This window comes from Chrysochloris asiatica, unplaced genomic scaffold (genome assembly GCF_000296735.1).
Source record: "Chrysochloris asiatica unplaced genomic scaffold, ChrAsi1.0 scaffold00049, whole genome shotgun sequence".
In the NCBI taxonomy this organism is placed as follows: Eukaryota; Metazoa; Chordata; class Mammalia; order Afrosoricida; family Chrysochloridae; genus Chrysochloris; species Chrysochloris asiatica.
This window is the reverse complement of record NW_006408567.1, coordinates 7,124,328-7,148,171: the sequence shown is the minus strand read 5'-3', so window position 1 is coordinate 7,148,171 and position 23,844 is coordinate 7,124,328. Positions and strand designations below refer to the sequence as shown.

The 23,844-nt window shown below is 40.2% G+C and overlaps 1 protein-coding gene across 2 annotated transcripts in view; it reads left to right on the top strand.

The window, feature by feature from the left end:
* Positions 1-23,844, top strand: part of TIAM1 (T-cell lymphoma invasion and metastasis 1) — a 180,944-nt gene that overhangs the window by 74,472 nt on the left and 82,628 nt on the right. Inside the window, exons 9-11 of one of the 2 annotated variants that reach the window (XM_006862525.1) lie at positions 3,347-3,517; positions 12,789-12,893; positions 19,989-20,070. In XM_006862525.1, the coding sequence (XP_006862587.1) occupies positions 3,347-3,517; positions 12,789-12,893; positions 19,989-20,070 (358 nt within the window). The remainder of the gene's footprint in view (positions 1-3,346; positions 3,518-12,788; positions 12,894-19,988; positions 20,071-23,844) is intronic. The other variant, XM_006862526.1, reaches the window with a different exon arrangement.

Here is a 23,844-nt window from a genome sequence, read left to right as displayed (position 1 = left end):
TCACTAATACATCATGCATACTGTTATCAAAAACAAAACAAAAGACCAGTTTCCATAGAATTGAATCAGACTCATGATTATACCCTGACGGTGTCAGGGTTTCCAATGGCTGTGATTTTCAATAGTAAGATGATCAGGCCCTTCTTCCAAGGCACTTCTGAATAACTGTGGAACCATCAATCCTTTGTTTAGTAAGTAGCCAAGTGATTAACCATTTGTGCCACACCAGGACTCCTGTGGCAACATTGTTGTTGTTGTTAAGTGCCGTCGAGTCGGTTCCAAACCATAGCGACCCTGTATAGAGTTTCTAAGGAGCAGCTGTTGAGCTTGAACCACTGATCTTGCAGTTCAGACAAGTTTGCAGTCTGACACATTAACCCGCAGCGTCACACCAGGACACCTGTTTAAGTTGGAGTAGAATCCTTGGTGGCTCAGTGGTAAAATTCTTACCTTCCATGTAGGAGACCCGAGTTTGATTCCTGGTCTGTCTGTGAAGACCTGCATGTTTGCTATGATGCTGAACAGGTTCCAATGGAGCTTCCAGACTAAGATGGGCTAAGGAGAAAGGCCTGAAACCAGCCAGTAAAGACCCTGTGGATTGATCACAATGGTCTGACCCGTAGCTGATCATGTGGTCCAGGATTGAGTGGCATTCCAGTCCATGTTGCATGGTGTTGCCATGACTCCACGTGGCCTGACTCAATGGCAGCTAACAATAGTAATGCTGGGCTGCTTTCTCAAGGCACACAGAACCTGGCACTTTTTTTTTCCCATATAATCTGTGTGACATTTTTTGTTTTCTTTAAGATACCTCTTTACTTCCAGGCTACAATGACTTGTTCTCACAGAGCAGTTTAGATGCAAAGCTTGGGTTGATCCACTGCTAAGGGGCATCTGTTTAATGTGGTGCATGGGGACAGAGTCGGAAGATTTCAATTACAGTTAATGGGATTTAGACAAGTTGATTGCCTTTTGACAATTCTCTCCCTGGAGTCCAACTTATCTGTGAAAACAACACCACTCAAAGGCTGGGTGAAATTGCCTTCCACAACTGTGTGTAGTTAGTGGCCTTTACCCTCATCTTTCTCTTATTTTGGGATTCATTCTTTTTTATGTATGGATGCTGTTATGTTACCACCTATCAGTCTGTTTGGAAGTTTGCTTTATACTTGTAACTTGCTGATACCAACCTTGTTCTTGGTAATCTATAGAAAGGTGTTTACCAACCAGTGACCTGGTTACAAGCCAGTAATCAAGGCTTATTAGGAACCACATCTTGTGCATAGGTGTGATGTTTAAAATGCTGAAGCCTAGCATAATTCTGTTCGTACTTATCTCTGTGGCCTCGTAATGTTTTATCAATATGTGGAGGGTTTTCAGGTTTATTTTTTAAGCTTGGTTAGTGTAACCCAAGTGCTGAATTTGAACACATGCTACGTCTTCCCCCACCTTTAGAAACTTGATGGCTACTCCCTCATTGCAGATAACACACATGTCGATTTAAAGGTACCATAATGTGTATTAGTTCTCATGTATGCCTAAGGTAACAACAACAACAATGCCTAAGGTAAGAAGAGATGGAGAGTTGCAGAGAGAAGACAGATGGTACCGGCCTAATAAGGAAGCTTGTTTTTTCCCCATTGTGCCATGAGGCAAACCCTTGAAGCTTTCTAAGCCTCACCTGGGAAATGGAACAGTCTCCCTCCAAGAGTTTATATTCAAGGTCAAATGAGAGCACAAAAATGATACTGCCTTGTGAATAAACTCTTCAAAAATATGTAGCATCAACCATTCCTCCCTCAACCTTCTCTACTCCACCGGGTTCAGTAAACCATTGCAATAGCCACACAGAACTCAGGCACCATACTCATAGTTAGGGATTGTATTAGGAAAGTTGACAGGTTACAGTTTGGGAGCAGACAGGCTCAGCACAGTTGTTCCAATCAATGGCTGATAAATGCCCATGGGACACCTCACTCCACTATAAAGCTCAGTCTAAAGGCGCTCGACTCTAGCTCTGTGGGTCAGCAAACCTAGCTCCCCCAATTCAGTGCCTGGAGTCACCCACTCTACAAGCAAGCCTCCTGCCTAAAGTCACTCAGCTGTACACTGCTCTGTCTTGTGCTCTAGTTCTTTCTTGGTTCTGTTGCTGTTTCTCTGTGACTCCTCCAGTGTTACAGCTTTCTGTTCCTGAGTCTAGCAGGTTCCATGTACAGGGATCTTGGAGTCCAAGGGACATGCTTCCCTTCTGACTTTTCTTTGATGATAGTGAGATTCTTTCCTTCTCCTTCACTGGCTCATTTTAAACACATGCTTGAGTTTCAAGTTTTTACAATTGCAGTGAACTCTGCTAACATCCACATCAGAAACATGTCATCCTGTCAGTATGCTTTCCTACCTTCTCGTACCTACACCCTGCAGGACAGAGACGTTGTTCAGTGGGAGTTACAGACTATAGCTAGAAGACACATTAGATAATTCATTACAGTACAATAACTAAACCCACACCCATTTCTGTAGAGTTGATTCTAACCCATAGCAACTGTTTAGTACAGAATAGAACTGCCCCATAATGTTTCTAGAGCTGTAAACCTTTATGGAAGCAGACTGTGAAACATCTTTCTCCTATGGAGTGACTGATGGGTTCAAACCTCTAACCTAACAGTTAGCAGCTAAGCACTTCAACCCCAGTGCTCCTTTCCTTGTTAAGTAGGTACTGCCATGCCATTATTTAAAAACATTTCATAAGGGTCTCATTGTTGCATTTTAAGTATAGAGCCCTCATGGTAGATGCTCTGACCATAGGAATTTGCTGCCGTAAATTTGAAATAGGTGTAATGAAGAAAACTTAGCCATGGAGTAGAGCTGAGTGGGTAGCCCATTCCAGTTCCCAGTAAGTCACACGTTTCCTCACCTGTGGCTGTCAGGGCTCAGATGTGTGAGCTGCCGAACTTCTAGCTGAGGTTAGAAATCCCCCACTTTCCATACAGCTGGTATCTCAGTAATTTCTCTGAGCATTTTTCACTATTCTCACTGCTCCTATCACATCTCCATACAGTCTGGGGTCCCTGGATGATCCAAACAATTAGAGTGCTCAGCTGCTAACTAGAATCTTGAAGGTTTGAGTGTACCCAAAGATGTTGTGGAAGAAAGGCCTGGCAAATTGCTATTTAAAAATCAGCCATTGAGAAACTTAGGGAGCACAGCTCTCTTCTAACACACATGGGGTCCCATGAATTGGGGTCAAGTTGATGGCAGCTGGTCTTACTGGTTTTGATGTACCTTGTGGGATTCTAAGGTCATGATAGACTAACTGCTACCTGGCAAACTTTATTTCTCATTTTAGAGGGAGAAGGAAGTGGTCTTACCTAGTGTCCACCAGCACAATCCTGACTGTGACATTTGGGTCCATGAGTATTTCACACCCTCCTGGTTCTGTCTACCAAATAATCAGCCTGCATTGACCGTTGTCCGGCCAGGGGATACTGCTCGGGACACCCTGGAGCTGATCTGCAAGGTATGGGACTACTTTGGGTGGTTTTCCTGAAAATTGCCAAATGGGATGGATGAATCTTCTAAGGTGGACATGGGAACTCAGTCCTGAGGGAGAGGAGTTGCTTTGGGACAGTCTTGCCATTCCACTTTAAAGGAGTATTGAATTTCATTGTGGTAATACATTTAATAAATGTAAATGAATGTTGTACTTTTGTTAAGGAGAGGAATTGCTTTTTTAAGCAGATTCTTTCAATGTATGCATTTGATAGAGTTATACACCTGTTTCATGCTCATTGCAAAAAAGTTTTAGAAAATGAAGCTAATAAAACCAAAAAGTTTGATACCTATATATTTACCCCCAAAATGATTTTTAACAAAGAATAAAGTAGAAAATTAACAAGATCCTTATTTTAAAAACACAAAAATAACTACTTGTATACGTTTTGTTTGTCCTTCCAGACCTTGTTTTACTTTCACGTGCACACACGTACACATTTAATACTGTCTTGTAACCTTATTTTTAATCGTAAAGTGCGAAACCATGGGTATCTTGATTTATGGTACAGAGGAAAACTGTTATGTAAAATATAAGTTTGACCACCATGATGGGAAATCCCTCTTCCTATGAACACATAGTTATTCTCTTACTAGTAAGAAATCATTGTGTGCAATTTCTTTTTTGTCACTTTACTTTTTAGAAGCTTCTTGAGCTCTTTCAAGGTGACCATGATTTTATTTTCTCTCTGGGAAGTGAGGCCAGCTGAATGGCGTTGAGTGGGGGAAAGGAGAAGAGAAGAGAACGGAACCTTTCTTACATGCCAGTTTTTGCTTTTATGTAATCGGTAATGTTATTAGTCTTGTTGTTACATGTTGTTAAGTCAGTTCCAACTCATACTGACCCTGCATAGTGTTTCTGAAGGCTGCTGGCTTTGAGCTGCACCTTGTAGTTCAAATTGACCTTTCGTTTCAGTGCTTATCCTACAGTGCCACACGAAGACTTGGTTATTAATCTTAAGAGTGTCATAAACTCTTGAGGAAGAGCCGATACTATGCTGTTTTAAAGCTGGAGAAAGTGAAGCTCAGAAAGTTTTTGTTACTTGCTTGAGGTCACCTGTGATTTACATCACTTGCTCACCTAGCAAAGCAAGACTTGACCCAAGTATGGAGATTCCAAACCTGTGTTTATTCTACTATGGAATTTCACTGTAGACTGTCATCAGACTGTTGGAACCGGGTTAGTCCACCAGGAAGGACTGTTTGCAAGGGAAATATATATATATTCTTAGAGGAAGCTGGATGCGTCAAATGGCATTTTTAAGAACTCTGCATTCCACACAAACATTTACATAAATACTGAGGAGCTTTTACTAACTTAGCAAATACAATTCTTTAACTGTACAACCAGCATTTTAAAGTTAAAAAAATAATAATAATAATAATCACAAGGGCCTTTACAAAGAAAACATAGGGCTCTTCATGTGAGTACGGGACATGAGAGTTCAGCTAAAGTAAACCTTTTTAGATGGCCATGTGTGGAGGAAAAGTACAAGGGTCACTTGTTTAAGGACAAGACTAAAATGAGCCCTTGTGTAGGTGTTAAAAATGATATGATCTTACCTGCTTTAAACCTTTTGTGTTACGTGAATTCTAGCTTTTAGAAGATAATGGCATTTTTGCTCACAATTTTTCATTTTAATTACTTAGCAAAATTGGTCTACTGAGGATTTCTGCATTCCTTTATTTATAGATGAGCATGATTCTTTAGAGGCCCATTAATATTCTGCAGAGCTGTGGGAGTTATTCTCAGAACTGCAGCTGAAAGTGTGGAAAGTAGAACTCTCCTGCCATTTCGTATAAGCCAACCTCCCCCCCCCCTCCCGCCCCAATAGCTCTTTCCAGGGACTGACATTACTTTGGGGCATCCCAGGCACATTGCCTTTAAGCTCAGTCAGGAATAGAATATTTGGCCAAATTTTCCCAATTATTATTGATTGCTGGAAAATTGGTACGTGAGTGAAAAATGAGTCATTGGCTCAATTTTAGGGACTTTTCAGTCATTTGCTTAGTTAGAAACTAAACGAATGAGGAATAATACCATCACTGCAACTTAGAAACAATCTTTAGATAGAGAAGTGACCCTGTTCCCCATAAAGTACTTATTTATGTCAGTTGAAATGCTTTCAAGGGGATCGTTGAGTCCAGATCTTTTCCCCAACAGTGAAAAGTGACCTTGCTCATTGCTCCTTGGGTCTTCAGTCCTGATCCCCCAAAACATTGACATGAAACAAAAACAACATAGTGAGGAACAAAGTCACGTCTCATGAGTTTGAAAATGGAAAACTGTATGTGCATTTTAAGATGTTGATCGTTGCTGGAAAAACACCCAGATAGCATAAATTATATAGTGTGCTCAGAACCAGGTGCACTTCGAAAGCTTGCCCTGTCCACTGCTGGAAAACACTTTATTATAATTAGTGGAGTCAATTTTACTCTTAAGAGGGAGAGCAGCACCCATGTTATTAACGATCTGGCATAATGGTGAGTGTGTCTTCTTTTTTTGGACAAGCAGTTAAAAACAGAGGTGATTGTCAGGATGTCTATTATTTCATTATTGTCATTCTCAGCACTGGTGACAGTTGCTTTCTCTAATATTTAATAATCAATGTCTTTCTTCTGTCTCTCACATTCAGCTCATTTTCTTTCCTATTCTATCTGATCCACATCATTTCACATCCGTTTGCCATCTGCCATCTGAGCACCAGTCAAGTTCTGGTATAGTACGTGTTTCAAGATCTGCATTTCATGTACAGTTACGTTGTAGATGTTACAAAGATGATACTTGCTAAATATGGTGGGTAGACCTGTCGGCCTGAGGGTTCTGATTCTATCCTGATAATTGCAATGATCAAAATAATTATAAAATAATTGGTTCAGTCATACTCAATGACATTATTCATGTGTGAGAGTGATAACTGTTTTATATAATGTTTCCCTGTTGTTTGAATATTTTAGAATATTCTAATTGTCTTTGGTATTTGAAAAATAAAAAGGTCACTTTGAAGGGGAGGGAAAATACCACTGAGGATTCCGAATTAGCACTCCTTGTGTGCCTGCATGTATGTGCATGAATTCCTGGATGCAGTAATTTGCATGCTTGTGTGCATCCCAGAGAAGTTAGACTGAAATGAGGGAAAATGAACAGAAATAGAGGAGAAAACAGGATGGATTGAAAGACCTATGGCACTAAATTCTATTTTAATTAGAAAGTTATTTGCTGAAAGCATCTTCATGGTGTTTTGCTGCTTCGTTCTTTGAAATAGTTTTAATAAGACGTGAATTTCAAAACATTATTCCAATGAAACTGAAAATTGTTCTACAATAGTATTTATCTTGTGGTATAATTTATGACTGCATTACCTCAAAATGAATCAAATGCTCTCTAAGTAACTTAATTAAATGTACATTGGAAAACAAATGTGTATTACTTAATTTTTTTTCTTAATTGAATGTTCCATGAGTTAGAAAGTTTTCTCTTGAATGCTTCACCAAGTCTATAGCAGGCCTAATACTGAGATTTACTCTGTTAACATGTTTATTAACACTGAGACTTCTTCTTGCACAGATACATTGTGAACATGGCTAGTTGTTTTACTTTCTCTGACAGCGATTTACAGATATATGAAGAACAAAAAATTATTCTTGAAATTTCTTGTTGTCTGATTTAGTTAATTAGGATTTTCCCTTTATGTTACACTAGCCATAACTAATGGTTTCATAATTGAAAATCATTCACCAAAATTATAAGACATACTTGCTTATTGATCCAACATCCCATTACTGACCAGACTACAAGGGGGTTTCAAAGTGTTCATGGAAATATGGAATTAAAAGATAATGGAATTTTTCAATGAATTTTTTGAAACCCCCTCATCAGGGCTTCTAGGTCACTAGTAAGGACATTTGTAACTTTTATATTTGACTTGTGGGCGTATTTATTTATTTATTTAATGTTTTATTGTGACTTGTGTGATAGTCTACACGGGAGAACATCTGCTTTACATTCATTCCATCATCCATCATTTCGTTGGTATAGTTATCATCCTGTCCATGCATCCTCACCCAACCAAGGGGTGTACCCTGAAAACTTGCACCCCCTCCCACCACAGTTCTCAGCCCCTTTCCATCTCCTGATCCCGAGCCCCCAGCCCCATCATCTCTTGGCGCTGTCTTCTCTGCCTCCATCCCAGGCCTCATTGCCTCTCTGGGTAGAATTCTGCTCTTCGCTCTTCTCCATTGATGGTCCCAGGGTCCTCCACTCCTAGACTGATTAATTAATCACTCCCCTCTTTGTTACAAAATGTCCATCTTTAGATTTCCAACCCTCTCAATCAATCCTGATAACAATTATTAACCATTGCATCACAAGAGACCCATCTATATTTCGTTTCATCAACCCTTCCTGGACAGGCTGGACACCACTCACTGAAGACTCTACCTTCCTCCATGCCCTCTGGAAGTCCAGTCAAATGAGCATCATCTGCAAGTGTGGGTGTTCTTACGTCTGTCCGGCCTCTTTTTATTGGCTGGCCGCCCTGCTTTCCACTCTAGACCTCTATGGCTTTGTCACTGACCCTGAGCCCATGAGTTCCCAGATGTTGCCTCGCTACTGGCCGACCAGGTCTCCATCTGGGTTCACAGTAGTTTGCTGAATGATGTAGGGCTTAGCTCGCCCCTTCATTGATGTTCTTCAGCCACTTCCCCTTCTGGGTGACATGCGTGGTTGTCAGTCAAAGTGTATATTTCCCTTGAGTCTTAGTCTTGGAAGAGAATTTGCACTGAGAGGATCCGATCACTTGCCTTGATGTCTCCTGGGCAGGCCACCTGTATGTTCTTGCAGTAACAGTCGGACTGCCCTTATTGTTTTGTATTTTTACTGTAGGTCCTTCTTTCAAGAGGTATCTTCTGGTTTTCTAGCTGCTCCCGTCTGATCTGCTTGTCCTTCCAAGTGGAGAAATTTCCTGTCTCTGAAGGTCTGGTTGTGGTTTGGGCTTCCACCTATACTCCAATGTAATGCAGAGGCTCCTCAGTAACCCTCCTTCACTGGACACATTGTAGCCCCATTTTAGGTATTCTCATCAGTTATAGGCAGAAGACGGGCATACAAGCTTGCCATGTTGATATTTCTGGTTATTCCTTTATCTCCCCCTCCAGTGTCTATTTTGTAATGTATTGCAAGGAAAACCAAGGTTCAAAAAATAGCCAAGCATCTTAACATTATTCCCCCCCTTTTCCCATTCCATCCATGTCTCAGTCTCTGTATTCCAGAGCCCTGTTGTTCTAAAGCTGTGTCTACATCATTTTTTACCTCTGTCCCATTTGGTCCATTTATACCTGTCTATTTGTTCTCTCATCTGCTTTGTTCTTTGATTCCCTCTCCCTTCTTGTATATTGCCCCCATACCCAATACCCAAATTATCTTGTGTCTATTCCCTGCCCTGTACTCCACCTTCCCCTCCCACCCCTATCCCTACCCCTACATCCTAACAACCCCCTAAGAGTCCACTTTAGTGGATTAATATGGGTTCTTTTTTGTAATCTTTTACATTAGTGGTCCTATGCAGTATTTTTCCTTTTGTGACTGACTAATTTCACTCAACATAACGTCCTTAAGGTTCATCCATGTTATGAAGTGGCATGTAGCTTACTTGTTATTTTTCAAGGTAGCATAATACTCCATTGTGTGTATGTACCACAGTTTGTTTATCCATTCTTCAGTTGATGGGCACTTTGGCTGACTCCATCTTTTTGTTATTGTAAATAGTGCAGCTATGAACATTGGTGTGCCTATATCTTCCCGTGTTGTGGCTCGTTTGTCTTGTGGGTAGATACCCAGTAGTGGAATTGCTGGATCGAATGGTATTTCTATTTTCAACCTTCTGAGGAAGTGCCATATTGCTTTCCAGAGAGGTTGGACCATTTTGCAGTCCCACCAGCAATGCAGGAGTGTCCCAGTCTCTCCACATCCTCGCCAGCATTTACTGTCCTCAACTTTTTAATCCTTGCTGTTATTGCTGGTGTGAGATGATATCTCATTGTTGTTTTGATTTGCATCTCTCTAATGGCTAGTGATCATGAACATTTCTTCGTTGTGGGCTTATTTTTATTTTTTAAAATGATCAAGACATTACTGTAACTTAAAGAAGTAGAAAATAGGATGGTAGTGGGGATGGCAAAATCACCTTTATTGCCATCGATAGTAATGGTGTATTTTTCCTCCCTGTGCTAAACATCTTCAAGTGATGAACCTCAATATATCTATTGTTGTGAATCATTCTCTGTATGTAGGTATATGTATTTTCAGCACGGTAACTCTTATGGTGGAAATACCCACTATTCCTTTCCCTCAGGATCACTTTAGATTCCTTTGTGTCTGAATGTGGCTTTCTCACTCTTAACTGAGGTTTTAGGAACCAGAAAATTTTAGGTGCTTTCTACATGAGGGTCTGTTTAAGTGGCAAACTCATTAGGACTGGTCACAAAGTGTTTATTAGTCACGATGATAGTTTCCAAGTGGATTTGTTCCTGTTACTAAAACTTCATGGAATTTCATTTTTCTTTCCCTTTCGCCTCAGTTGGAAACAGATGGTGAACCAAAATTTTGTGCTTCTAATTAAAGATGTCAGTGAGGACCTGGGTAGGTGGGAAGCATTTTTGCAACTTCTATCTCTGTGAGGGAAAACTTTCTTGCTTATCATGCCACTCAAAGTGTTATTTATTTATTTTTTATTTGTTTCAATGGTTCTCTGGCAGACAGTAGGTAGGTTGCACATTTACAAACTTCCGTGTGTTTTCTGTTTCCCCGGACTTGCTTATTATCTTTGAGGTCGGCTGTCCTGGGTCAGAGCGCATCTGGTCTCAGGTACAGACAGAAAGGACAAAAGCTGGGGGGGTGCACAGGAATGTCTTGCTGAATTGCACCTGTGTTCAGCACAGTGGGCTTTCAGCTATCACATTACTCAGTAGGGAACAGGTTGCAGGAGCATTGATAAGAAGGTTCTTTATCATTCACCTGGGTATAGAGTGAACTCATTTCCTCTTTCTGGAGATGTGCTTCCATAATAATGCAGAATGCCTTTCCTACATGCACATATATACTGAAAAAACACAACCACCTTCCTGCTCCACAGACACATACACTTCTTAGGGTTCCATTTATGTCTTATTAATTTCTGAATTCTTCATGCTTCACACAGTGTTGGCATACATAGGGGTTTGCTAGATATGAGTGAATAAATAATATTGTAATTATGCTTCGAATATTCTTAATTTGGCTCTGTTTTTGTTGTTGTCAAGTGCTGTGAAGTCGGTTCCTACTCATAGTGGCCTGTATAGGATTTCCAAGGAGTGGAATATATGCCTTCTTGTTGTTAAGTGCCATCAAGTTGGTTCTGACTCATAGCAATTCTGTATCGGGTTTCTGAGCAGTGGCTGGTGAGTTTGAACCACCATCCTTGAGGTCCAGTGCTATAGCCCCACATCAGGACTCTGTATATAAGCTGTAGAAGCCTTAAAAGTATATATATATAAGTATGTGTGTGTATGTGTTTATATAACTCTGGTAGTATGGTTATGAATCGGGCTGCTAACCTCAGGGTCAGTAGTTCGAAACTACTAGCTGTTTGCACGAGAAAGATGAGGGTTTCTGCTCCTGTAAAGATTTACAGCCTTGAAACCCTGTACAGGGTCACTATGAGTTGGAATCGACTCCATGGCACATACTCACCAACCACCACCACCATACATACACACACACACACACACATACACATATATATGTATGTGTGTATGTTGTGTGCCATCGAGTGGGTTCTGACCCATAGCGACCCTGTATAGGGTTTCTGAGGAGCGACTAGTGAGCTTGAACCACCAACCTTGAGGTTTAAACCGACTTTGCAGTGCAGTAACCTGCATCGCCACACCAGGACTCCATGTATGCATGTATGTGTGTGTGTGCGTGTGTGTGTGTATGTTTTATTAAAAAATGGAACTAAAAGATAATGGAAGTTTTCCACAAACTTTTTAATACCCCTTCATATGTGTATTATATATATGTGTGTGTGTATTAAAAAATAATTTATTGATATTTTCTTGGAGGGGGACAGAGTAAGTTCAATGGAAAGGACACATACCAGTTAAAAACTAATTTTATTTTGAAATGAATCTCATCAGTGGAGCTTTTGGTGTGAAAGGATTTTATATTTAATCTATGAAAGGCTTCACACTAACTTTATAAAAAGGAGAGAACAGTGTGATGAACTCCTGTGTACCCATCATTCCGATCCTATAATTATCAACTCATGTTCCATCTATTCTGTCACTCATTCCCACCCCCAACTCTGGACTATTTTGGAAGTAAATTCCGGGCATCATTATTGTATCTATTAGCAATTAAGTTTGTATCTCTAAAAGATAAGGGTATTTTTTTTTAAATGACCAGATTTAAGCAGTTTTGCCATGTAACTTTTGGAGAGCATTTTGTTATGTTTTCTTTTGTATCCTTGCCTGTATTTGGAGGATTATTTATAAAACCATGTTGTCACTATTGTTTCTCCTCAAAGTTAAATTGAAGATGATTTCCTAGATAGGAAAAATATATGTTGATCCATTTTAGAACAAAGGAAAGGCCAGGAAACTTCAATCCTGAAGTATTTTAGAATTGTTTTCTTTGGGCAAGCCATTTGATGTTTCCGAAGTTGAACACTTGCCTCTTTGCCCTACCCCCGGAGGGATCTCCACTCAGAGAGCATATAAATAATACTGAAATCCAAAGGCAATGACTTCACTCTGACTCCCTTACAAATGAACTGTTAATAACTGTCCTGTCATCCTCATATAGTGAAAAAATAAACTTTGCTTGAGTACAGCTTTTTTTTTTTTTTTTTCCCATTGCAAATGCTTTCTGGTTCTTTTCTCTAATCAGCTATGTATATTTGTAATGGTCCTCCTTGTTCTAATGCCTTTTGTTACAAAAACAATCAATGTTAAGACAGTGAGTCAAATAAGCAATAGTGAAGATATCACCCCGTTGTTTTCCATTTGAATCATAGAGTTTGCAATTTGGATGAAGACCTTTTAAGCAGTAGAGACACCTTACACCTCCTTTTCTTGTAACTAACATCAACCTCTAGGAACAGATCCCTATTATTCTTGGACATGTGTGGTAATATGTTGGTGGACAGCTAATTAATTCATCTTATTTCCTATTGAACATCTTCTTTTCTTTTTGGTCCCAGGCACATCAACTGGATTATTCTGCTCATTACCTGCGCCTGAAATTTCTAATAGAAAACAAAATGCATCAGTACATTCCAAAGCCCGAGGAGGACATTTATGAGCTGGTAATGTTTATGATTGTGGTCCAAGTACATTCTGTAGGAAATTATTTTAAATTATGTGTATCCTCATGCTAATTGTGATTGGTGAAGTGGAATGAGTTCTAAAATAAATGAGCTTGATTCAGAGCTGTAAGGTTTGTGGAGAAGCCCTTTCTTACAACAGTATTTCCGCAGAGTAGAAATGTCATCTTGTTTATCCAAAGAGCAGTGCTGTACTATTATGAAAAACTGAAATCCAGAGCTCACTCTTAGATAGAATTTTAAGCATTATTTTTTAGTTTCCCTTCTAGTTTTGACAGTTGTTTCTTTTAAATTGGGGACTCAAGGTTCAGCTAGCCACTGTCAGGAAACAAAGCACTACCTCCAATTCTGTGTGACTTCTACCTGCATATTGAAACCGATGGTTCATAGCCTCGTGGGTGGCAAAGCTGCCAGCTCGTTAGCCATCCCAACCTGTTGGGGTTATATTTAGATAGATTCTTGGGGGCATTTGTGTTTGTTTGAGTTTCATTCTGGGATGTGGATTCCGAAGCAGATCTGGGCTTGTATGTATGGCTGCTGCTCACTAATTATGTGCTGAATTTATAGGGTTTTGACAGAGGCTGGAGATAATGGCTGACATAGTACAAGCTCAGTAAATGACTTATTTTAATACAGTGTAATCTTCAAGATGACATAGGACTGGTCACTGCTTCAGTGTACGGTCCCCACTGAGTGGGAACTGAGTTGATGGCAGGGAACAACAACAGAACGTTGTTAAGCAATAGTGAGAAGTCGCTTTCTGGTTAGCTGATGGTACACTTTTCAGTTTCAGGAACATTTTGGGCGTGAGGCACCCTTGCCTTGGAGCTCACTCAGCTCTCTGTGCTTAGTCATTCCTCTGTGGCCCACAGCACTACTTGCCATGAATATGTGAATGATCACAGTATGACTTCAGACAGAGTTTTACCACAGGAAGCAGAACGGAAAATTCAAGCCAAATATTCTCTTCTTGGAAAGGCGAAGCGTGATTGAAAATTTAGTAGGAAATTTTGTTTTTAGTGAGCTCTATTGAGGTAGACTTTGCAGCCGATGCAATTCAGCAATTTCAACAAACAGTCCCGTGAGTTTTTGACACATATGCATATACCATCTTGTGTATGTATTTCTATTGTCTTAAAATGTCAACTCACCCTTCCTAAGGTGTTTTTAATGAAACATAAAGGAGCATGTGCTTTGTAACCTTATCATGTTCTGTAGTAGAAGGAAGGTCTAATGACAGGTCCAGTTTGAACTATCACTCAAATCAACAAGTGTTAATAGTGTAGGTATACATGAGTAGAGGGGGAAACAAACAAACCTCTCTTCTTACATTAAAGAGGACAGTTCTCTAGTGGAAACCCTGAAATCACTATTAGATTTTATATTTTGCATCTTTTGGTAATGTGTCCTTCAGATCCTCAGTGTCAGGGATCATAACCCTTTGGATGCCTCCTCCGTATATGACACATCGTAGGTGCTTGATATGTACATACCTTTGCAAATGTGTTGACTTACTAGTCTCTAGAATTCAGCATTGTGTGGTCTCACCCAACTGAGAAGACTAAGTAAAGTGTGCCAAGTTTAGTCTATTGTATTTTTTGTTGGCTGTATATTTGGTGGGAAAATTGAATTTAAATATGGTAGAATTTTCCACCAATTTTTTGAAGCCCCCTCACACATATTATAACTGTAACTTTAAAAAAGCATCCAAAGCAAAACAATGGGCTCAAACATGCCAATACTTATGAAAGTGGTACAGGACCAGGCAACGTTTTGTTCTGTTATATATAGATTGGCATGAGTGGGAGCCAGCTCAAAAGCAAGTAACAATATAGCAATATCATTCCAAGCCACAAGGTCTTCCAAACACTCCACATCCACAGATACTTTTAAGAGTTTGCAGATAATCCTTTATTATCCTGTAGTAAACTAGCATTAGACCACACATGATTATTTGGTCTTCCTAAGTCCGTTCCATCTTGTTTTCAATGGACTAAGGAAGCTTCCAGATGTTTCAGGCAGTATCCCCATAAATGACTCACTCTTATTTAACTGTCCCAAAATATTTTGTCTTCTACTGTTGTTCTGTCAAATGTTCTTTAGTAGTAACGTCAGTAGTTATTAGCAAAAGTGTGTGGTAGATTTAAAAAGAAAAATTTCTGGGTAGGTCTAGTTTTTGAGTATGGGGTGCAGGAAGTTACTTTACTTATGAATAACCAGAGATAGTATATCTGCTTTGCTGGTTACATTTTAATGTCAGTTATACCTGTATATAAAAAAGTAGTCCCTTTTTTTCTTGACTGTTAGGAATGTCAGTGAATACGATTATAATCCCTGGAAGCACTGGCTTTTCAAAAGCCCATATTTGATGTGCTTTTCTTAAAGGGATAGATGGGAATAAAGAATTTGCAGAAGAACCAAATGAATTTATCCATAAATTCTTTCAGCATGTATTTCTTTAGAATTTAATGTGTGCTTAACAGTGTTCTAGCTGTTCTAGGCCCTGGTGGGGGGCAGAATACACCAAGAAACCTCTGCTCCTGTGGAACCTATATTAAAGTTTGAGGAGACAGATGCAGAAATGCAAATGTGTGATCTGTCTGGCATGCTAACAGTTATGAAGAAAGGTGGTGTTGGGCAGAGGCATAGAGAATGGTGGCACATTTGTCAGTGGTGTTGCAGCTCAATGGGGAGCTGAATGGAGCGAGGAATGAGTCGTCTAGTATTTTTTGAGAAAAGTGTTCTAGACTGTATCAGCCAGGGTTCTCAAGGGGAAAAAATGTCTGTATCTATATGAATGTATATGAGGAGGCTTCAAAAAGTTTGTGGAAAATGGAATTGAAAGCTAATGGAATTGAAACCCTCTCATATAAAGAGATTTATTTCATTCAGTTGTGGGGATTGGCAAGTCCAAAATCCATACATCAGGCCAACAGGATGTTAGTTCAGACAGGAATCTTGGCTGCAGTCTTAAAGAATTTCTTCAGGAAAGCCTGGCTTTTGCTCTTAAGGCTTTGGATGAAGCCATACAAAAATTATCTAGGGTAATCTGCCTTATTTAATGTTAACTAATTATAGATGTTAACGATGTCCTTCACAGCAACACCTACATCAGTATTTGGTTAAATAAACTGGGTGCTTTTACTGTTTGGAGTCCTAGTATAGTGCTGTAGGATAAGCACTGGACTGCAAGGTCAGTTTGGACCACAAGGTCGGCAGTTCAAACTCACCAGCCATTCCTCAGAAATATCCTATACAGCGTCATTATGAGTTGGAACAGACTCCACGGTATTTAACAATGACGGCAGAAGTTTCCATCGAGTCAGTTTTGACTCATTCTGTATAACAGAATGAAACATGGCCTGGTCTTGCACCATCTTCAAGATCCTTGTTATGTTCATGTTCAGTACAGCAGCCATTGTGTTTCCAACCTAAGTGGCTCATCTTCCAGTGCCATATCAGACAATGTTTTGTGTGATCCGGAGAGATCTCGTTGGTTGATTTTTGGAAGTAGATTGCCAGGCCTTTCTTACTAGTCTTACTCTGGAAAATCCACTGAAACCTGGGTGATCCTGCTAGTATTTGAAAGATCATTGGCAAATCTTCCTCATAGCAACATCCAAGCCAATTACACCAGCCTGACAGATGGGGTGCCAGGGGTATTATAGTCTAATCAAGTTGGCACACAAAAAATGATCATCATATAGGCCAAGAGTGCAATGCTAGATGAAACCTGGTACTGAGTGAGGTGGTGGTATGAAGGTGACTTACTTGGGGTGATGAGGAAGACCAAGGGGAAAGGTGCAGGAGATGATGATGAGTGAGGAGGCTGGGCTTGTAGGGTTTTCAAGGTCTTGCTGCCATGTTTAGTTCTAAGTTAGATGGGAACCCCTGAGAGAGGAAGGACAGGATCTGACTTCTGTCGCAGGCTCACTCCACTGTTGTGGACCACAGGGTATTTGAGAGGAAGCAGGGAGAGCAGGTTTGAGGCTAGTGAGGCAAGATGTGTTGGTGGCTTAGATTAGGCCACTTCAAACAGACGTGGTAAGAAATGGTGCAATTTTGTGATAACTCAAGTCCCTGAGTAAGTAAATTATTTCACAGAGTCTGATAATCGAATCTGGCATCTGAAAAACAAGAAAACATGCATAGTCATTGGTTTACTAAAATAAGGGAATGACCGAGGGGCTTTTTCATGGTATTTATATATAACACTGCTATATTTCTAATTTTCTTGTTTAAGATATTGTGGTTGCATTAGAAATATGCCTTAATAGAGCAACCACAAGACAACTGAAGAGAATGTTGACACGTTACAAAAAATACAACTAATGTCACACTGGACAATTAGTGTAGAAATGATCAAATAGGGATGTAGTTTGCTGTATAAACTTTCACCAAAAATATAATAAAATTTTAAGTTTTAAATAGTTTTTGAAGCCGTAGACCTTTTTGAAATTTCGCAGGTTTTGTTAGTACTTTATACTAAACTTGGCTTTGATCTAACCAGCCCAAGAAAGGACCTGATAGCTAAGTACTTTTCAAATAGTCAAACCATGAACTTGAGACTGGTACAACACATGAAGATTGTCAACGAAATTATAAAGAAAAGTGGGAGGTAGTAATAGGAAAGATTATTCACAAAGCCTTCTTCCCACTGGATCTCTAGAAAACCATTTGGAACTTTGGATACCTGATTAGAACAGTGATATACTGCCACCTGGGGGAAGAGGTGGCTTTCAGGGAAGTGTGCAGAAAATAAAAGGCTTCAAAGTTAAGTTGAAATGAACAGATTTGATCACCTATTTTTGGGTATTCTGTGCCTTGAAGAAACATAGCACAAGCTTTATTTGTTGCATAAAAGTTTGGTGGCTGTACTTTCTGAAGAAAGGCAGTATAACAATGTCTTCTAATTTGGGAATTTATTTGTATGAAAGTTTTCTGAAGTGTAAAAATAAAACAACATTCAGTTATGGCCTTAACATACTGCACTGTTAGAAGGCGCCTTAGAGAAAGGGTGCCCCAGAGGGTCCTGGTTGCATGACTAACATTCCTAGCCCACTCCTACCCCCACCCCCACCTTTGGCATTCTTACAGCAGCCTGTATTCCAGGCTCCTTCATTCTAATCATGCCCTTCACCCCCCAAATGCCTGAAGAAAATAAAATTAGCCTTTGACACGTTTATTTGGGGATTTTTATAACCATAAATGTTGGAAATAGCCTTTGGTTGATTCTGTTTATTTTGGTGTGCTCTGGTAATGCTGTTAGGGTAAGCACTGGACTATAAACTCTGCAAGACCAGCAGTTGAAACCCACCAGCCTCTCTGTGGGAAAAATGAGGCTTTCTGCTGCTGTAAAGATTGTTGTTGTTAAGTGTCATCAAGTCAGTTCTGACCCATAGCGACCCAATATAGGGTTTCCAAGGAGCAACTGGTGAGCTTGAACCGGCAACCTTGCAGTTCAAACGGCTTTGCATTCTGGTGCCTTATCTCACAGCACCACACTAGGATTTGGACAGCCTTAAAAATGCTATACTGGGTCTTTTTGAGGCAGAAGCAACTCCATGGCTGTTGGTTTGCTATTTGCGCTTCACTATTAACCTAAAGGAGTCCTGGTGTGGCTCTATGGGTTAATGCACTGGACTGTAAAATCATTTGAACTGCAAGGTCGGTGGTTCAAGCTCACCAGCTGCTCCTTGAAAACCATATACAGGGTCGCTGTGGGTCAGAACCGACTTGAAGGCACTTACCAACATTAACCTAAAAGTTAATAGTTTGAACCTACCCACTGGAACCATGGAAGAAATGTGTGGCGATCGTCTTCCTTAGAAGATTGCAATCAAGAAAACTCATGGAGCACAGTATTACACTGAAACACATGGAGTCAGCATCAGGAGTCAGAATTGACTCAAAGGCAAGAAAGAAGTTTGAGTTCTACGGAGAGGTGGTGACCCATGACTTCCATACTGGCTTTCTGACCTTAGAAAAGTTCTTTGTCTCTGGCCTCATTCTCTTCATTTGTAAATTTGAGATCAGTCACAATGGTTTCTCTGGGGTTATTGAGAGGGACAAGAATACATGGTAAAAGCTTCATCAGTTATTATCTTGACATTGATTGGTGCAGCTATGTGAAAATGAGATTCAATGCAATTAAAAAATGAAGTTTTGTATGTGTGAACTACACATTGATCTAGCTTGGCTTTTCCAGGCTTTCTTGGGTGTCTAGAAGTTTGATTAATTTGTACTTTCTAGATTAATTTAGACTTTCTAGCTAATTTGATATAGTTCAGTGGCTAAGAGAGAATATTCTCCATCTATGTTGTTGTTGTTGTTAAGTGCCATCAAGTCGGTTCCGACCCATAGCGACCCTGTACAGGGTTTCCAAGGGTGTAAATCTTTACGGGAGTAGAAAGACTCACAGTGCATGTTAAATTCAGTGTTATAATTTGTCTCTACCTATTTGTGTTATCAAGGAGCTCTGGTAGCATAGTGGTTACGAATCGGGCTGCGAACCGCAAGGTCAGCAGTTCGAAACTACCAGCTGCTCCGCGGGAGAACGATGAGGCTTTCTGCTCCCATTAGGACTTACAGTCTCGGAAACCCTGTACAGGGTCGCTATGGGTCGGAACCGACTCCATGGCACATAACAACAACAACAACATTTGTGTTATCACCAACTTTTTGGTGTGCGAATAGAGAAGAATGAAGCCCAGAGATCTCTCCTATTTCTGTGAACCCTCTGCCAAGATCTTTATATGATCTCTTCCTCATTTTAATCATTGATTTTTTTTTTGCCCAGTCACAGAGACTTTCATTTTTGTTAACATAATTTTTCAAGTTTGGGGATTAAGATAAAGTGGGAAAAGACATACAGAGTGTTGTAGAGGAAGTATTTATAATAGAACTGTTGCTAAGTTTTATTTTGCCTCTTGATGAGTTCAGTTAAATGAAAAGATCAGGGATGTGAAGAAAAATTTGCATTCAAGTACCAAGTGTAAAAAAAATAGATTTACAAAATAATGACCATTATGCTATTTATAATGAAATCCTAATTAGACTCCTCTTTGTAATTTTCAGCTGTACAAAGAAATTGAAATTTGTCCAAAAGTCACACAGAACATCCAGATTGAGAAGTCAGACACGGTGGCTGATAATTATGGTATGTTTATTTCTCTTCCCTCTTTGGTGCTTGAGTTTCCAGTCCCAGCAATTCCTGTGTAAACATGCACTTATTTACAATTCAATAAAATGCCTCTGGGACCTATTTAAAACAGAGCACATCTGGCTTCTGTGCCCCTGCAGAGCAACCAAATTAGGAAAAAGAGAGATATTTGCCCTGGGTACTATGAGAGTTTGGCTTTACATTTCGTAACATTAATTATTGGTGTTTTACTGTTATAGGAAAGGATTGATATATTGGGAGCAGATCATTTTAAATTACCTTGTATAATTTTTCGTTCACATCCCTCTCCCTAGAACATATGCATAATTCACCCAACTCAAAAATAACATTAAAAGGAACTTATTTTGGTGTTGTGTCAGAGTCCACACACTAATGCCAGATGTGCTGATTTACTAGGAAGACTCACGTCTCAGAAAACCTAACCAGTTGCCATGGAGTGGATTCCAACTCATTGTGAGAATTGACAGAGGATTCGGCATAAAGCCGAATGTTCTCACGCTTATAATTTATTTCAGCAGAAGAGCACAGAGCAAAATCAGCCAAGGGAAAAGGCACACGCGGTAAAGTCCAGTGACCAGGTGCACACTCTAGAGTCCTCTTCCCATGGAGTCACATTGGACGGTCACAAATCGTCTAGCAAAGGGTTGTGACAACACGTGTGAAATGCCCCCTGGGAAGCTCCTTAGGGGCTTAGTGCCCAGGGTTTTTCATTGGATGATGCTCAAATTGGTGCCCTCTGCCTACCAGGTACCAAAATTCCAGACTCCCAGCAGGAAAGCACGTGTTCAACAGGAAGCACAGTGTTTGTACAAATAGTGAACTACCCTTATCAGTTCAGGGTAGTGGGGATTCTCCTAAATGTAGAAGTGCCCAGATGCCAGTGCAGAGCCAAGCCTTTAAATAGGACTTTCAAAGGATAGTAGTCAGGTCTGCTGTGTAAACATTGTTTTTAACACAGGTGTGTACATTCTGGCACAGTTAAATCTGTAATCTTTTTCATGTGTAGAAAACACATCTTCTTTACTTAGAGTTACATTGAATGACTTGAAGAGTAATAGAATTAGTGCTTGAGCAAATTAAGTAGAGAAACCAATCCCTAATACTGTGCTGTAGCAGGCAGGAGAGGTCAAGTTAAGCTGAGGTTACAGAGAACCCCCAAAGCTCAATTGCTCAAAACAATGAAATGTATTCTTCACACTTGCTGTGCATCCATTATGGGTGCTATGGATTGAATTGTGTCCCCCTATAATACTAGCGGCTCTGAGGGAGAAAGATGAGGCTTTCTGCTCCCATAAAGATTTACAGCCTTGGAAACTCTATATAGGGTTGCTTTGAGTTGGGACAACTCCACAGCATATAACCACCACCATCATCACCATAATACGTGAGGAATCCTGGTGTGGTGTAGTGGGATAAAGCATTGGACCACAAGGTTGATTTGGACCACAAGGTTTGTGGTTCAAACTTACTAGCTGCTCCTTGGAAACCCTATCTGTGGGTGTAATTCCATGGGGGACTGCTAATGAGGTCTTAATCAATGTAGGGTCTCTTTTTGAGATGTAAAAAAAGCCCATTAGGCACAGAGACAAGCCAGCACAAATTGGGGGGTGGGGGAAAATAGATGACACATGGACATCACCAAGGCACTGAGGAACACTGGAGCTAGAGAAGTTGACGCTAGGACTTCTGTCTAGACCTGACACAGAGAGAGCCTTCCCCAGTGCCATGCATTTAGACTTCCAGCCTCCTGAATTTCTGTTCATTGAACTGCCTACATGTGGTTTCTGTTGTAACGGCACTAAGATGCGTGGGTTTCCTGGAGATTTTTTCTGTATGTTTTTCACACTCCAGGACCCAGGTATGGTACCTGAGCATTGTCATTTTGCTGAGGAGAAAGGAGACTGTGGCAGACCAGGTGCTAGGTCACTTCCAGTTCTTTGGCCAAAATAGCCAATCACATGGTCATGCTTATCCCTAGGGGGCAGACAGCAGAGTCCTTCTATGTGGTAGAAATTTCTGGTGAAAGACATAAAGGAGGCTATATATGCTCACTTGAAGGCATTCACCTTTTTAGCCTTTGAATTCTTCAGACCCATACAGAGCAGCGAATATTATAGTCCTTCTGAGATCTCCCACAGGTATTCATCTTGTAATGAATAAGAGTTTTCTGTCTAAGGAAGGGGATTTGATTTTCAACCTCTAGCTGCTTACATTTGTGCTGTTTACCTCTTGGCCTTAAAACTAAAGATATCATCAAGCCAAAATGATGTTTTTGATGGCCAGGGACACGTGTTTAGGAAAAATCTATTTTACAGCACAAGTGTGACCTCAGGAATTAAAGTCCTAATTGGTAGCAGTGATATAAATAAGGGTCTGGACTTTGCAAAGGAAGAAGCTCCAGGACAGTTCTTCTTTTCTCTCCATTACATAATTTCTGTCAAGTAGGGTACATCGTAGCTAGTAACAGGAGTCCCTGAGTGGTGCAAACCATTAACGCACTTGGAGGCTAACCAAAAGGTTAGTGGGTTGAGTCCACTTAGTGGCACACTGGAAGAAAGACTTGGAGAGCAACTTCTAAAAACCAAACAAAATGAACCAGCCATTGAAAATTCCACAGAATACTGTTCTACTCTGATTTGCATGGGATTACAATGAGTTGGAGCCGACTCCATGGAAACTGTTTTATCTGGTTATGATAGCTAATAGCAGGAGAAGGCTGCAGTTTACATTGGAATTCAATTCTAATATTGAGTGTCTTTGGACTCAGAAGTAGCAAATAGGTATAAAATCACCATACTCTTTGTTACATTGATTAAATTCCTCACAGAAACCATTTTCTCAGAAGTAACAAATACATATAAAATCACTGTCTTCTTTATTGTTGTTGTGAAGTGCCTTCGAGTCAGTGCCAACTCATCCTGTATATGGTTTCCAAGGAGCAGTTGGAACCACTGACCTTGTAGTTAGCAGTCCAGTGCTTATCCTGTAGTTCCACACCAGGACTCCTTGATTACAATAATTTAATTGCTCACAGAAACTATTTACAAATTACCCTGAGGGTGTTAATGGAGCACCAGACCTCAACCTGGAAAGGTATTGTAAACAATTCTTCTCGAACTTCCTGAGGTGAAGAGGAACTTTTTTGTTTCTAATTTCCAGTTTGTCATGGACCATCACTGCTTTTGTAAAATACAAAATCCCATGCTTAGATAGTATGACAATGTCATATTGTTATAAAAGGTCCTCAATGCGCAGTCTCGATTTCAAGTTGACATAAAGGTGTTCAACAAACAGCGTATGGATCAAGGAGGCTAATGAGTCCCTCGATTCTAAGAGACCTCCATGCCTCAGACCTCAAAAGCTACCAAGGATCCTAAATCCAGCCTATTTGTGTCTAACACTAAGGAACCTAGAGTCCTAGGGTATATGGGGTCACTATGGGTCAGAACCAATTCGACAGCACTTAACAACAACAACTAAGGAGCCCTGGTAGCACAATGGTTAAGTATTTGGCTGCTAAGAAAGGTTGGTGGTTCGAACCCACCCAGTAGGAAAAAAAACTTGACAATCCACTCCTGTAAAGATTTCAGTCTAGAAAACCCTGTGGAGCAGTTCTCTGTTGCATGGGTCATTGAGTTGTTATCTATTCCAATGGTCCCCAAAACAGATTTAACAAACACATCTAGCACACTAGCAGTTTTCTAAGTGTGACTTCTGGTATATACGAGTTCAGGACATGTCCAAGTTACT